This window comes from Beta vulgaris, chromosome 6 (genome assembly GCF_026745355.1).
Source record: "Beta vulgaris subsp. vulgaris cultivar EL10 chromosome 6, EL10.2, whole genome shotgun sequence".
In the NCBI taxonomy this organism is placed as follows: Eukaryota; Viridiplantae; Streptophyta; class Magnoliopsida; order Caryophyllales; family Amaranthaceae; genus Beta; species Beta vulgaris.
In genome coordinates, this window is record NC_079207.1 from 64,118,043 (window position 1) to 64,134,239 (window position 16,197).

Consider the following 16,197-nt stretch of genomic DNA (forward strand, 5'->3'; position numbering starts at 1 on the left):
CCTTTGACATGGTATCAGAGCCTAGGTTATTTTTTTCTCTCTCAACCTAGCCGTCCCTACCTCTCGTCCCCTACCTTCGTTCGGCCACCATGACCAACGAAGCAGAAGCTTCTAAATCCGCCTATCATTCTGCCCTCTCCCTCAATATCAAACATCTTCCCCTTATTCTAAGCATGGACAACAACTACTACTCTTCCTGGGCCGAGCTCTTTAAAATCACCGCCCGTGCCAATCAAGTGCTTCATCACATCATACCTCCTGCCGAAAAACCCGCCATTAAAGACACTGAACTATGGGACGTCTTGATGCCGTCGTCCTTCAATGGATATATGGGACTATCCACGAGGATCTCCTCCTCACTATACTCGAACCAGACTCCACGGCCCAACAAGCGGGGAACGTCTGCGCGACATATTCCAGGATAACAAACATTCGCGTGCTGTGTACCTCGAAAATCAATTCTCCAACACCCACCTTGAAAATTTCAAAGATATTTCAGCCTACTGTCAACGGTTGAAGATGCTCTCGGACCAGCTCGCCGGCGTCGGGTCTCCGGTGTCCGACCAACGCCTGGTACTACAACTTGTCGCTGGCCTCACCGATGCATATGACAACGTTGCATCGCTTATCCAACAACGGGATCCTCTGCCGCCCTTCTACACCGCCCGCTCCATGCTCACACTCGAAGAATCCCGTAAGTCACAGCAGCTTGGTTCATCCTCTAATGCTCTTCTAGCCTCCACCGACTCCCTCCTTGGCGAGTCACATGATGATTCAGCGGGAAAATCCTCTCCTCCACCGCGGCACAGCCAACCGCCGTCTTCTCGCGGTCGTGGCCGTGTGCCGTAGCGGCCGGCACACTGGCGCACGGGGTCGAGGTCGCGGCCGCGACAGCCACAGCACTCGGGTTTCTCACCCGCCTCGGTATGGGCCCTCCTCCATATTATTACGGGCCACACTATCCTCCTTACGGTACTGCTTACGGGACCCTCCACCCTACGGGTACCCCCCGCCCTGGAGTCCCGGCCCCTGCCCGTATCCCACAGCCTCTCCCAGGGCCAGCCCGCGACCACCTGCCACGCCTGGTCTCCTTGGGCCGCGACCTGTTCAGGCGTATGCCGCCTCTGTGGAGCCCAGCCCCGCGCCTTATGAGCTCACTGATATTGATTCTGCCATGCACACTATGACTCTTGCTCCGCCCGATGAAAATTGGTACATGGACACCGGTGCCACATCTCATATGACGGGTGATTCAGGTACTCTCTCGTCCTATTTTAATTCTGGCATTAGTAAAAATATTCTTGTTGGTAATGGTAATACTATTCCTGTTCATGGTCATGGTCACACTATTATTCCCAGTAAATCTTCCCCCCTTAACCTCAAAAATGTGCTTCATGCCCCACAAATTATCAAAAATCTCATTTCTGTGCGCAAATTTACCACTGACAATAATGTTTCTGTGGAATTTGATCCGTTTGGTTTTCATGTGAAGGACCTTCTGACGGGGACTATTATTCTGAGATGTGATAGCACAGGCGATTTATATCCTATCTCCTCTCCTGTCCCCCCTGCTCAAGCTTTTGCTGCTATCTCCACCACCACTTGGCACAACCGTCTCGGCCATCCTGGGGCCCCCATTCTTAATTCTTTAAAATCCAATAATGTTATATCTTGTACTTCTGATAGTGGTGTTTGTTTTTGTCATGGTTGTCAACTTGGAAAACATATTCAATTGCCCTTTTCCCCCTCTAATAATGCAACTATTGCTCCTTTTGATATTGTGCATAGTGATCTTTGGACCTCTCCTACCTTGAGTTCCTTAGGTCATCGCTATTATGTTTTATTTTTGGATGATTATACCAATTTCTTATGGACCTTCCCTCTCAAAAACAAATCTCAAGTTCTATCTACATTTATCACTTTTCGCGATTTCATTCAAACTCAATTTGAACGGAAAATTAAAAGTTTTCAATGTGATAATGGTCGTGAATTTGATAACTTACCCTTTCATAAACAATGTGCTCAACACGGCATGTATTTCCGTTTCTCTTGCCCATACACTTCCTCTCAAAATGGTAAAGCGGAACGCAAAATCCGCTCTATCAACAACATCACCCGCACTCTCCTTCTTCATGCCTCGGTCCCTTCTTCTTATTGGCCTCACGCCCTTCAAATGGCCACCTACCTCCACAACATTCTCCCTTGTAAGGGTCTCTCCCTTCAATCCCCCATGCAAGCTCTGATACCATGTCAAAGGACCAACTCAACCAAAAGCTTAAGCTGATGGTTGAGGCCCCATGAATAGATCTATACTCTATCAAGAACTGCAAAAACACCTACGTTTTACTTCCTCTCCCTCAATGGTATTACTATTGGAGACAAGGATAACTCAGTCCAAGTACCTGCTCAGCTCGACGTGATCATCGACTCTGGTACCACGTTAACAATGCTTCCTGCAACCATCTATGAACGCGTTAAGTCTGCTTTGGAGACTGCCATTGAAGTAAGCGCGGTAACCAGCCCTAGGGAACCTTATGACCTTTGTTACAATACAAAGTCATCAGGTTCTGGTGCGCAGTTTAACCCACCTGATGTGGTGTTCCATTTTGAAGGGGCTGATGTTGTGTTAAAGGCACTCAACACCTTCAGGGATATTGTAGATGATGTGAGTTGTTTGGCAATGATAGCTACAGAAAGTACTACTATTTTTGGGAATATTTCTCAAGTTAACTTTGAAGTTGGGTATGATTTACAAGCAAAGCAGGTTTCATTTGCTCCAGTAGACTGTACCAACTATTAAGGGTCACTCATCTTTTTCCATATTGTAATATTAGTACTAATACTCAGTGACGGATCTAGAAATTATATGTAAGGGCGTCACTACTCATAAAAACCCAAAACAGTAATGTTAATATAAGTCCGAATCTTTTTTTAGTGTTGAGTGGAGTCTATTCTACTATTAATTAACACTTCTATCTACATTTATACAATAAAATAAGATTTTTTCTCCATATTATTTTTTCCCAAATTTGACCCCACTTCCATCAACATGCATCCGCCATTGCTAATACTATCCATGTATCCATGTATCCATGTATCCATGAATCATGATTGATGTGTGCTTTGAAAACCTAGCTTGAAGGCTTGATCCATCTTTCACTACCTGTACTTTAAATATGTAACGTTTTTTACATTTTAAAGATATGGTATATTGAGTGATATAATTATATATGTTGATGAATTCTATTACCATGGCTTATTGAGTGATATTATTATATATGTTGATGTATTTTATTACGATGGCTATTGACAAGAGATTGTATTTACCAAAGTGCTTATATATTTATTACTAGCGGTTGCAAAACGAGTTTTTCTTACTATTTGGTTACAAAGGAGTTATTCGCTGATAATAGTACTTGTTCAATTTGTTCTTTTTATATGACTGTATAATTTTTCTCATGAATTATCCACAAGTATATCGGTTTGCTTAGGATTCTAATAGTTCATGAATTATAAATGTTGAAACCATAATAAAGATCAGGGAAGAAAACATGATACTCAATTATAGATTTCAATGAAGTTGCAACGCGTTTTGTAGCTCCCCAAGGTAACACAACTATCTCAATAATACAAACTGAAAACGAAGATTGGAATCATTGTAAGACTACTCACATCTCACCAGTGGCGTATCCAGGATTTCACCCACGTGGGTTCGGAATTAACGAGACGTTGAACAAAAAAAAGGACCAATTTAAATTGCTTAAAAATAAAATACTCAATTCAAGTTCGGAATTACAACCGATGAATACGAGAATAATTTCTTAAATTTCAAGAAAAAAAAACTGAAAATATCATTCTACAAGTTTTCATATCTTGAAAGCAATCTAAAACATCATCATCACTAACTCGAGAAAAAAGATCTATCTCAAGAAAGGTGATTAAACTATCATTCAATAGTTGAAGCTTTTCGAGACTTTCAAAAATGTTCCAAACTTTTTATCCTCCATTCACAAATTCAATTCACATCATTAAAATATACTCTAAATCTCTAATTTCTAATGATGAATAATTCAATTCAACAAAGTAAACTTCAATAACCAATAACATTACCCAAAATTCAAATTAAACTTCAATAACAATAGCAAATTCACCCAACAAAGTTGAAATTTGAGACTTGAGAGTCTCAACTAATCTCATGGCAATCAATAATTTCAATTCATTCAAGCATTCCATTAATTTAATTTGTAAATTACCATCTCTTGATTACTAATTACTAAATGAATTGGTAAATGAAAGTTTAACCAAAAAAATTAGTCAATTACCTTACCTAAATTCGAGTAGAGACTCCGAAAGTATAGAAGACAGAAGAGGAGAAGTGATTCGGTGGCTCCGATAGCACCGTGCGAATATGCCGCGGCCGGCGTCTGGCGGGTCACCTGTCGTCGGATGGTCGGAGTGCGAGAGGAGTGAGGCTGGTGTTGTGTGCGGTAGTTTGTCGAGTTTTTTAAACCCCTAGGTTATGTGAAAAGTGAGAAGAGAGGAGGAAGAATTCGAGAAATTTGGGGGGAAAATAAATCAGATTGTGAAAAAAAAATGAGGAGAGAGGGTTCGAACCCGGGACGTGGGCGCTGGACTAACTTAAGCTTTGCACGCGGACCACTGAGCTATCCTTGATGTATCTTAATTGTTACGCACTTTCTTTCTGTTAACGTATTTGTATTTTTTTTTTCCAGAAATTTTCTTTTTTTTTTTCCAAAATTCCGTGGGTTCAGCTGAACCCACTGAACCCACGCTAGATCCGCCCCTGCATCTCACTACTAACCAAGGAGAATATGGATAGGGTTTTATGTGTTTTCTATGAAAAATACTCACGTAAATTTGACGGAAAGTATTTATATGGAAACAAGAAAAAGAAAAGAAAATAAAAGTAATTGAGAAATCGTGTCAAATCAGTCTCGTCAAAATCAGACCAAACACGAACATGTCACGTGTCACATATGATGCAGACGTGTCCGGACCAACCGTTTTTATCATGCAAATATTTTTGCTTCAAGTACTGCTTTGATTGTATAGGTCAACATGAGCTTGTCAAAAACGATGTGGGTATGTCAGAATCGATATGGTCGTGTCATAATAGATTTCCAAACAAAGATTGAATTTTCCGAAGCATTACTTAATGTCTATTGCGATTTCCAATACAAAACCACAACATTTGTTATAGAATTAGCTGGTTTGGTACAGAATTAGGAGCAACATAGTTTCATAGAATTATATGCATATTTGCTTGAATTGATTGAGTAGCATCATTTATCAAAAACGCCAATTCCAGAAAGAATGTTCTTGTTACGAGTATGGAATTGGCTGTTTCAACTCAACATACTTTTCCAAGCGTAGGCCATTCCTACAACAAAGCTCAAAGAAATGACCAAAAACAGCGACTTATTATAGTATGCGTCAACTTCATTTCGTCGCTTCTTCTCTTTTCACATGGATTGTCAATTATATACAGTTTTATGTTGGGGTTGTAGATATTATTGTTGTCTTCGGAGCATATGGCTATGCGAGCCTCGGTTCACGGGCAGATATTTTGAGAGTGTGGAGATGATAAGGGAAACCTCTCTTTCAAACTTCTCCTAGTGGGGATCGAAACCCTGACCTTGAGTTTATTGAAATTTAAATTAGTTCAGTTTATATAGATTCTGAAAATTACAGATGAAAAGAACGCAACCTTTGTTACCTAATTGCTAAAAATCTTCGTTCATCGTTGTCAATTGAACACAATTTTGAAAGGTACATAACACTATCAACTCAAGATTTCATTCCACAAATGTAGAGCACTTGCTAAGAAAAAGCTATCAGTACAAGATTTTATTCCACAAGTCTAGACCATTTGCACAAAAAATTTAAATTATTATGAGCTTAATACGAAAGCAAACAAAGTAACGATGTCGACCATTGTACCTTATACAAGGCTATTTTTCCCTTAATTATTGCTAATCTAGATGACATTAAATCAGCAAAAATAGCATAATGAGAAAGCTCAAAGTAAGCATATGTCACAGCCGCTTTCTCTCTTCTCTCCCCTCTCTCCTCTCTACTCTCAAAAACCCTAGCCTCCATTGTTGATTTTTAAAGGGGCTTCCATCGGTTTTTACCGTTGGAAAGCCCCCACCTTTGTTTTTTATTTGTTTTTAGGTTTCCAATAACGATTCTCCCTCGAAAGAAAGGGTTTTCGATCTCCTTCCTAAGAAAAGGTTTTTCGATCTCCTTCGAAAGACAAGGTTTTTCGACCTCCTTCGAAAGACAGGGTTTTTCTCCTCTTTTAGAGGGGGAATTTCTACAGGTTACAATCCGGGATACTAGATCTAATGGATTGCCGTGAAATTATTTTGTTGGTGAAGAATTATGCAGGATCACAAAGGTTATCAATTTTTCGAATACGGTCAGATGAATCCGACGGAAATCATCCTCACGACTACAAGGGATTGTTAGATTGTCTCTCCAACAAGGCTGTATTTTCCAGCGATATAAGTGGGAGATGTTCCACATTGCAAGATTTGTTTGACGATCGAAGTTTTTATGAAGGAAATTTTTGTTTGATTCAATTTATGTATTTGTTTGATTCGATTGCTTATGTAGATGTCGTATGACTTTTTATTAATGAATTAATTTTACTATTCAAAAAAAAAAAAAGTAAGCATATGTCAAAATAAAAAATAGTCTTGGATATACCATGTACATAATAACAAATCGTCGTCAATAGAACACACAATCTTCCAACAGTAGGAAGCTAAGAAGATGCATATTTGGTTCCCGCCTTCGTCTTTGATATTTGTGTACATACGTAGAGTGTAGACCACTTCCACAAAAAGTAGAAATTTAAATTTGCAAAGAAACAAAGACCTTGACTGACTAATTAAGTACACAAGTCGACTATCATACCTTATTTTCCCCATAGCAAATATCACTAACCATGCATATTATCTCTATTACATAAGGGAAGGGGGGACCTATGGTGTCCTCTTTTGAACTGACTATTTTGCCCCCCTTTCCCTTACTAAATTACAAAAATAATATCAATACCAAAATGGGGATTCAAACAAAGCTATCGGAAATTAATTTCAACATCACTCCCAAATCACTTATGTTAGGAAACTTTACAAATCCCTTTCTAAATCACGTTCAAGAAATCCCTCAAATCACTAAACATTACAAAAAACTAAAAATTAATTTACGAACCAAAACTAATATAGTAAGCACTAGTAGAGAAAAGGCAATTTGCGTCGGATGTGAGGCGCCCATTTGCGTCGGACCCGGGTGCGACGCCAAAGCCCTCGACGCAAATTACTGGGGAACTATCTGCGTCGCACGAGAAACGACGCAAATGGGTGAGCAATGTGCGTCGCACCTATATACGGTGCGACGCACATTGCCCTGCTTCAATTCCACCAAGGGAAGGGCAATGTGCGTCGCACATTGCCTGCGTGCGACGCACATCAGCAATGTGCGTCGCACCTAGGCAATTTGCGACGCACATTGCCCTTCCCTTGGTGGAATTGAAGCAGGGCAATTTGCGACGCACATTGTGAGTAATTTGCATCGCACTTTTTGCCTTGTGCGACGCAAATGGTTCATGAAATTTTTTTTTTCGTTTTTTTCAGATTTTCTGTTGGTTTGTTAACTAAAATTTGATGATTCAAAACTAAACAAACATTCATATTAATAATTGTGAGGGGAAATTTCGGCAGAGTCTCATTTGTAATATGGATAACCCAAGAAATCGTTGGGAATATATAATATATATATATATAATATATATATATATATATATCAAACCTGTTTCAATACATCTCAAATAATCCCAAGCAAGCAAACCAATGTTGCCATATATACTCAACCAAGGTTGCAATAATAAACCAATTATGTACATCTACTACACTTACTACACTAACACTACTTGGCCCTTTCTTCTCCCACGAGATTTTGAAAGAATCGCGCAAAATTGTCTTTGATTTCGTTGATATCTTCTATGGTGTATGGTTCAACGCTTGTAGGAAAATCCTATAAATATGTTAACTTAGTTAATAAACTTTAAAGTAATATAAATAAAGTAACCAATTTACAACATATACATACCTTCTTCAAATCATTTGACTCATAGAGATAGCGGACGATTTGAAACATGTTTTCATAACGAAATAGCCGCATTCATCTCCTCCCGTTTGTTGAGCACACTACACCACATTGAAATACACATATTAGAATCGAAAAATTAAGAAATATTAAATACAACTATAAAATGCATATCAAATACAAAACCATAAGACTTTTACCTTCATAGATATCCAAGACAATTTTGTTGCCTTTTTCATACCTTCAAGGAGCAAGAATAATGTATATGCGCTACAACAACAACAACAATGATGTATATGCGCTAAGTACAATAAAAGAATTAAAATATACGAATAAAGATAAAAGGGAATTATAAGAATTATTAACTTACGTATGCACGGTTCCTTGATAGCTAAGGATCTATCTGATCTCCTAAGCGAATCAAATACATATACCTTTTTTTGTGTAGAGAAAGGACGAGAAGAATCCAATGTTGACTAAAACATGCAACAAAATGTGATAAGTTAATATATAAAGATAAAAGGGAAGCATACTTTTCAATGTACGGAAGTTGGAAAATAAAGCATACCTTTCAATGTATGGAAGCATGATGAATTTCATATTTCGATTGGTTCTCAATGTCCTTTGCATATAGTTGATCGCGGCATCTGGTTCATGGCGTAGCATGGTCTCCGAGATCATACTAGGACACATGAAACCAATATTTGAATCTCCATTCCTATCACTTTCATCTGACAAGAACCTACACTCCAAATAGTTATAGTTAGATGCCAATAATAGTAATAAATATCAAATTTGATTAGTTTAGAGTTTGAGAAATCTCACATCATAAATACTTGCAAAACGGATACATTAAGCCATTCTCCCGTCAGTAGTTGGAAAACATCTTGTCGGGAGAGAATGATCATCGAATCAGAAGGATAGTTGAAGCAGGAACTCCTACTAACTTCGATACTAAAAGGCTCATCTGCAGGTTTTTGGCAAAACAAACGATGCATCTCCTTGACCGTATCAGACATATCCTCAAGAAATCAATGGATCTATGTGCCTATGTGCAGACTCATCGGTGCAAGGATCATTAGCAACTGTTTTCTTTTTCTTCTTCTTCGCACCTTCTTTAGATATATGTTCCTAATTCAAATCGACTTCTTTTTAATTCATATTATATATAAAATAAAGATTGTTTGGTTATTATATAAATCAAGATTTCTAAGTATATACATTTAGATTTCTTATTATATACTAAATCATAATACTAAACATAAGTTACCTGATTATCTGAGACCAAAAATATCAACTCTTTAGGCCATTCTATGACAGAACCCTCGGCTTGACTGAGTTTCGTGATGAATGGAGTAGAGAGTGGAACAAGAACATCTGCGTAATCCACATAAAACTCATCAACACTCACTCTCATGGAAGTCGTAGCGTGTGATGATGGCTCCTGTCGTGGATGAACGGTACCAACAACTATAATGATCGGTCCCGAGACATCCGCTATTGCCAAGCGACATGGAACTTGACTCTTAACATCCAATAAGAGAAAAATGACATCAATTAAGTGTTTTAGAAGCATAATATAATAATTAGAATATAAAACAATATACCTGCAAGTCCGCAAATGGATCATTGCCCCCGATTGACAACTACTAGGAACGACTGGAGTGGAAGGAGTCGGTAATGGAATACCTAACTGCGTCGCATAAGCCATTAACCTTTCTTGAACCATAGCATCTATCTTCGAGTTCATCTCTTCAATAGTCTGCTCTCTAACTCTTTGACTCAATCTAGCCTCCAATGCCTGAATCTCCTCATCATCCATGCCCTTACCCTTGGAGGCACTACTCCTCCGATCAGGATCTCCCCAAACAGATGTAATCCCAATGCTACGCCCAGCTGTTAGCACACACGCCCAGGTCGGTTTTCCTCTGCAGAGCACGTGAAAGAGCATCATCCATCCGACCTGGAACAAACTCTCCTTCAGCTTCTTTCTTTTTCCAATCATCCTGCGTTCAAGTTAAAAAAAAGTCGTATGATTAGTAGTAGACGAGTAAGGAGACAAGAAAACGTTATAATATTTGAACAATGCTTACAATGGACTCTTTTATCTTTTGTGTTTCTTCATTAGGAAAGAAGAAATTTCCATCTTTATCTTTTTTCGATCTCGCGAGAAGCCAAGGCAATGTCCGATCCGGCAAGGAGGTAATCAATGATGATGTAGAAGAGTCAACAGATGATGCTGTAGCGGAAGGGATATACTCTCTGCTTTGCCAAATGGGAATCATCTCCGCATATGATTTTTTGCCCAAAAAATGAGGATGCTTGTTAGCAGCCTGAGAGATTCTTGCTTTTGCACTTTTAGCCTAATATAGAATTTAGTAACTAGTCAATATTTAAAAATGTAATGAAAATATAATTTCATATTATATATTACGTACCTGGAACTGCTTAGTGCTACATTTTTGTACAAACTGGTCCCAGATCTCTCGCGTGATGTAAGGATACATCACGTATGGCTGCCTATCATCTTAGCACCTTCCTCGTTTTAGTGATCCATCTAGTCACCAATCTTGACTTGAAATCTCCCCACCGTTTATCACATGTAGTCAAGACATCTCGTTTCTTCAAACACATCCTCTTCTATCCAAACTCTCTCTTCAATTACAAAAATAAACCAATTAATAATAAACGATTAAAAATAAACATAATCTCAATTAGTTTATTAAAAGAATAAGGTTACTTACTTTAGCATCTTCCCACAAAGTGTTTTTGTGCCTTCTGAACATCATCCCAAGTGTCGTACAAGATAGACACTTTGCTTCTACTGATCTCCCCACAATAAATCTTGTACTCACTAGCATAGCGCCCAATCGGACGTATCCACTCATCCCAAGCAAGAACTCTCTGAATGCCGGGTTTGGAACGTATCCCTTTTGTAGGACCTCTTGGCCTACTTTTCTTCTTCGTAACAGCTGCATCAGTAATTTGGGGCTGCTCATCAGATGCATCATGCATTATCTCATCATCTGCCATCACTACACCTGAAACCATGTAACATGTTAGATTAATCAATAAATTAATACACAATTATTGAACATGCAAAAACGCAAAATAAATAATTAAAGATTATAAACATTAGTAGTTTGTTAATATTACATAATTTACCTATTAATCAACCATTTCTTTGCCAACGTAAAATCCCTCATTGTGGTCTCGACGAATGTAATTTGTGTCTAGATCTTCCCCTAATGTACTTGGAATAACTACTGACGAAGCAATAACTTCATTGAATTGTGCATCGTAATCTTCTTCATCGTGTACATCATCAATTCCAAGTATTCTCCTTTTTCCTTCCATGACAACAAACCATTTTGAAGCGACGGTGGGTGGTTGTGCAGCACCGACGAGAGTAAGGACTGCGGAGAAGCACCGAGAGTGAGAGAAGAGAGAGAGTTTTTTTTGCCGACAAGATAATGCCGTTGGGAGAAGTGCCGGCCACCGGCGAGAGTATGAACGAGGGTGTCGCAGGAGAGATAGAGATAGAGTAGAGCAGCAGTTGATTCAAAGTTAGGGCTCGAAAAAAAAAAGGCCGTTGGGAAATAATACTGAGATAGTGGGCCAAAGACATTGTGCGTCGCACGCGCCTAACATGCGACGCAAAACCCTAATATGCGTCGCACAGACGTACCATGTGACGCATATTAGGCGTGTCTGGGTATTGTTTTGTTGTTTTGCGTCATACACTGTCTGTCATGCGACGCAAATAGGTGTTTTGCGTCATGTCCGTGTATATGCGACGCAAATACGGGGACGCAAATCATGCTTTTTCTACTAGTGAAGGCGTAAATACATAAAAAAAAAACATTCACAAAATTCACTTACAAATCATTGTTCTCAATAACTCACAAATTTCACTTACAAATTATTATTTACCTATACACGCTATGCATAAAAATCTGTAAAAAAAATAAAATTTCGACGAGGATATCACACATTTGTCTATTGGTGATTTGCAAACTTCCAAAAAGGTACATAATTCTTTTAATTTTCCAAGTTATTTCAAATTAGTTGAAAAAACAATAGCAATTGTTATGTAGCGACTAACAGAAAAAAGGGAGATGATAGCAATTAGTTAAAAAAAGACTTAAATTTAACCCTTTATTTTCACATAAAATGAGATAACAAGATAAAAGTAACAAATTTAGTTTTTTTTTAAAAATTCCAATATTAAAATTTCTGCTCATAACTTTTGCAAAAAAACCATTTTCACAAATAAATTTTGAAAAAAAAAATCCAAAATCAAAGTTTTCGCGAACGGTTTTTGCAAAAACCAATTTTTAGAAAAAAAAAAATTAAATTAATTTGCTAAAATCATTTTCAGAAAAAAAAATTACATTATTTTGCGAAAACAAATAGTGAAATTAAGCACCAAGACAACTGTAAAATTTTGAAATGCAAAAAAGGGCTTTTATACAATTTAAATTTAATTCATTTTCATGTTAAATCAGAAAACAAGATAAAAGAAACGATTTTTGTTTTTTAAAAAAATTCCAATATCAAATTGTGAATGAAAATTTACAATTTTATCTCAAATATAATTTTAAATATGAGACTGATGAAAATTTTAAATATAAGTTTGTGAAATCATAATTTAGATGTTAGACAAGGGAAAAAAAAAACTGAAAGTGATTCATACTTTTTGGATTGAATTTTGGGATGATAGAAAATCGATCCAAGAAAAAAACGAAGTTGATTTAAGAAATTATCTTTCTTTGTCAGAAAATCGACCCAAGAAAAAACTGAAGTTGGTTTGCTTCCTTCAAAAGTGGTTGATACGGCTGATGGATTTGTGGTGAATTAGATCTACTGCTTTGCTTAATACTTGAAAAGGTTGATTTTCTTATTGTATAGTGTATAGTTTGATGAACTAGGTTCCTTGATAATATGGTTGTAGATTTGTAGTGAGAGGAGAGAGAAAATGATAGCAAAAGTAGTGGAAATATATACTGATGTTGCCAAGTAGTGGAAAAGGTAGTGAAATATTTTTGTTAAAATTCTAGAAGGATGTGCCTACAGGCTACAACACGTCACTCAAAATTTTGAGTTTCAAATACAAGTGTTGATCAAAGTATAAAGTAGCCAAATTATAATATGGGTTTCAAATACAAGTGTAGATCAAAGTATAAATTAGCCAAATTATAATATTGTTGCATTGGAAATTCAACGTAACAGATAATATGGACTCAATTATTTTTTTTGTTCAATATAGATAAGTTTAACTAAGGGAGTAATATTGTAATGCTACTTAATGCAAAGAGTTAATGACTGCAAAAGAAATAACATGATGTAGAAGGAGTACTATTTGATTGTATTTCAAAGAATCTTATTCACAAAATGGAGGTGAACTTAAAATACTAACTTGCATTTTCTTTTTGTTTACTACTTATTAATAATTAGGCCTAAAAATGTCATCGCACACATCGCGTGCATAAAAAGCTAGTATAAACCTATAACATCCCTTGTTAAATTAGCCACAAATTAAAACAACCTTATCTTTCCCAATGCAACATCATGCTTACTTTCACTAACATCTTCCTACTATTGCTAATAGTATCCTCACTAATCTTTTCATCAATCCATGCTAGAAACTTAGTTTCTTTCAATGGTGTCTTCAAACTCAACCTCATTCATCGCAATTCACCACTTTCTCCTCATTACAACTCTTCCTTAACACTACGCGAGCGCCTAGAGAGTGCACCCTTAGGCTCAATCTCTCGTGGCCATAACATTCACCTCTCCACATCATACTATAAAACTCCAAATGATGCTAAATTTTCAGCTTTAAGCCCAAGTACAGGGGATTACCTCATAAAAATTTCGATTGGTACACCACAAGTTGAGTTCATGGCCGCTGCTGATACTGGGAGTGACCTTATATGGATCCAATGTTCACCCTGTGAGAGTTGCCTCTCGACAAAATCTCAACCATTCAACACTAAAAAATCTTCCACCTATAATGTAATCCCCTGCACATCTCCTACTTGCAAATATATAGATCTTACAGGTGGTTGTACTACAAATAAGTCATCATCGTCGTGTGTTTACTATGCTTCCTATGGAGATGGAACACAAAGTGTAGGCTTCTTAGCCACGGAAACTATTAGCCTTCCTACTTCTGACGCTACATCAAAGAGCCTTCCATCCTCAATTTTTGGGTGTGGGTTTGTGAACCAAGACCAAAGTTTCAACCAAATGGGTGGAATTGTCGGGCTTGGACAAGGCCCGGCCTCATTGATTTCACAACTTGGTCCAAGTATCAACTACAAGTTCTCCTATTGCTTGGCTCCCCTGTCTTTGAATGTGACTAGCAAGCTAACCTTTGGAGCTGATGTAACCGGCCTTGGCGTAGTGTCTACTCCTTTCAGAAGTGCAAAAACACCTACATTTTACATTCTATCCCTCAATGCTATTACAATTGGAGATAAGGATAAGGATACTCAGTGCAAGTACCCACCAAACTCGACATGATCATCGACTCTGGTACCACTTATACTTATCTACAAATCATCTTTAGAACATTGTTATGATACTACACAGTTATCAGGTTCAGGTGCGCAGTTTAAGCCTCCTGATGTGGTGTTCCATTTTCAAGGGGGTAATGTTGTGTTAAAGGCACTCAACACATTCAGGGATATGGGACATGGTGTGAGTTGTTTGGCAATGGTTGCAACAAATGACACTAATATCTTTGGGAATATTGCTCAAGTTAACTTTGAGGTTGGGTATGATTTACAAGCAAAACAGGTTTCCTTTGCTCCAGCAGACTGCACCAACCATTAAGGGTCAATAGCAATATAAGTACTACAATAATATTTGGATTTTGATGCAATGTCACTACTAATGTAATTGATGTACGCCTCTAGAAACCTTGTAGGCTTCTCTACGTACGTCTCGCTACGTATCTAACTTCATATTATGTATCGTTTTTACATTCTAGCTAGTTTTTTTTTTTTGCCCGGACGATCCTCGAGTCAGTTACAATAAACAAATATGTTATTATTTTTAAACTTCATAATTTATTTTGCTACTTTTCGTAATTTTTATCCATTAAAAAATTGAAAAATTCACGTTACGACCCGATAAGTAAAAAAAATTGAAAGGTTTGAGTTTGGAGACGAGGTATGCTCACACTCGAACCCTTCTCAAAAGATCAAGCTCGGTCAGCGGTGCACTTGCTAGGGTTAACTCGCCCGTTAACTCGCACACATGTCAGACTCCTTGGTCCGATCCGTGTTTCAAGGCGGGCCGAATGGGGGGCCCGCAAGCCTTAAAAGGAATTGTGCGTGGTAAGAGAATATGATATCAATATTCTCTTGTAAGTTACTTAAAAAGAGTGTTAGAGATGTATATACTTGTTTAAGGTTTTTTAGTTAATTATAATTATTACAAGACTTTATCATATTTTGTTTGAAACATTAGACAACAAAGTCATAGTGTATTGATGATTAAACTCTTACTTTTCATTTCAAAGGTCACGGGTTTGATACCTTGCACTTAAATTTTTTTTTATAAAAGTGACGAGTACATATAAACATAAAACATTTGCATTAAAAATGTGAGGAGAGTGCTACATGGCACATAAACTTTCTTTCTCACGCTTTTTAGTATATTTGTATAGATAAGCAAATTTGATTACATAGTATGTAGAATATTTGATTACATGGTATACCACTGCATATGATTAAGAATGCAAAAACGTTGAATCTATCTTTTTTCTATGTGACGTCGGAACAATAGTTAGTCTTACAAAAGCTGGCTGGTACCAATAACATATACAGATCGAACGAGGTTTTTGAACAAAGTTTCGATAATAAAACTTTATGACCTGAAACAACAGGACCAAAGATAAATCTAATATGCAAATGGATGAACATTATACTCCTATAAGAAACATAAACATTGCAATTTTACATGATTAGACAATTCAAATAACAAAAACCATATAAAAATACTTAGGATTTTTTAACATTGAAACCACCCTTAAGTTGGGTGTTTTGGCTTGGA

At 37.4% G+C, this 16,197-nt stretch overlaps 3 protein-coding genes across 3 annotated transcripts; 2 read left to right on the forward strand and 1 right to left on the reverse strand.

The window, feature by feature from the left end:
• Window positions 1-321: 321 nt before the first annotated feature.
• Window positions 322-849, forward strand: LOC130591890 (uncharacterized). The gene has a single exon (XM_057395844.1). It carries the CDS (start codon window positions 322-324, stop codon window positions 847-849), a length of 528 nt encoding a protein of 175 aa, XP_057251827.1.
• Window positions 850-5,343: 4,494 nt separating this feature from the next.
• LOC130591891 (uncharacterized) lies at window positions 5,344-9,253 on the reverse strand. Its single transcript, XM_057395845.1, has 4 exons — window positions 8,959-9,253; window positions 8,702-8,875; window positions 8,568-8,609; window positions 5,344-5,401 (listed from the first exon to the last, which is right to left on the reverse strand). Exons 1-4 carry the CDS (start codon window positions 9,150-9,152, stop codon window positions 5,344-5,346), a joined length of 468 nt encoding a protein of 155 aa, XP_057251828.1. The 5' UTR covers window positions 9,153-9,253.
• A 4,450-nt stretch (window positions 9,254-13,703) lies between these two features.
• On the forward strand, window positions 13,704-15,212 carry LOC104897679 (aspartic proteinase CDR1). The gene is made up of 2 exons (XM_057395846.1): window positions 13,704-14,639; window positions 14,670-15,212. The coding sequence occupies exons 1-2, from the start codon at window positions 13,705-13,707 to the stop codon at window positions 14,971-14,973; spliced, it is 1,239 nt and encodes a 412-aa protein (XP_057251829.1). The 5' UTR covers window position 13,704; the 3' UTR covers window positions 14,974-15,212.
• The last annotated feature ends 985 nt before the right edge of the window (window positions 15,213-16,197 follow it).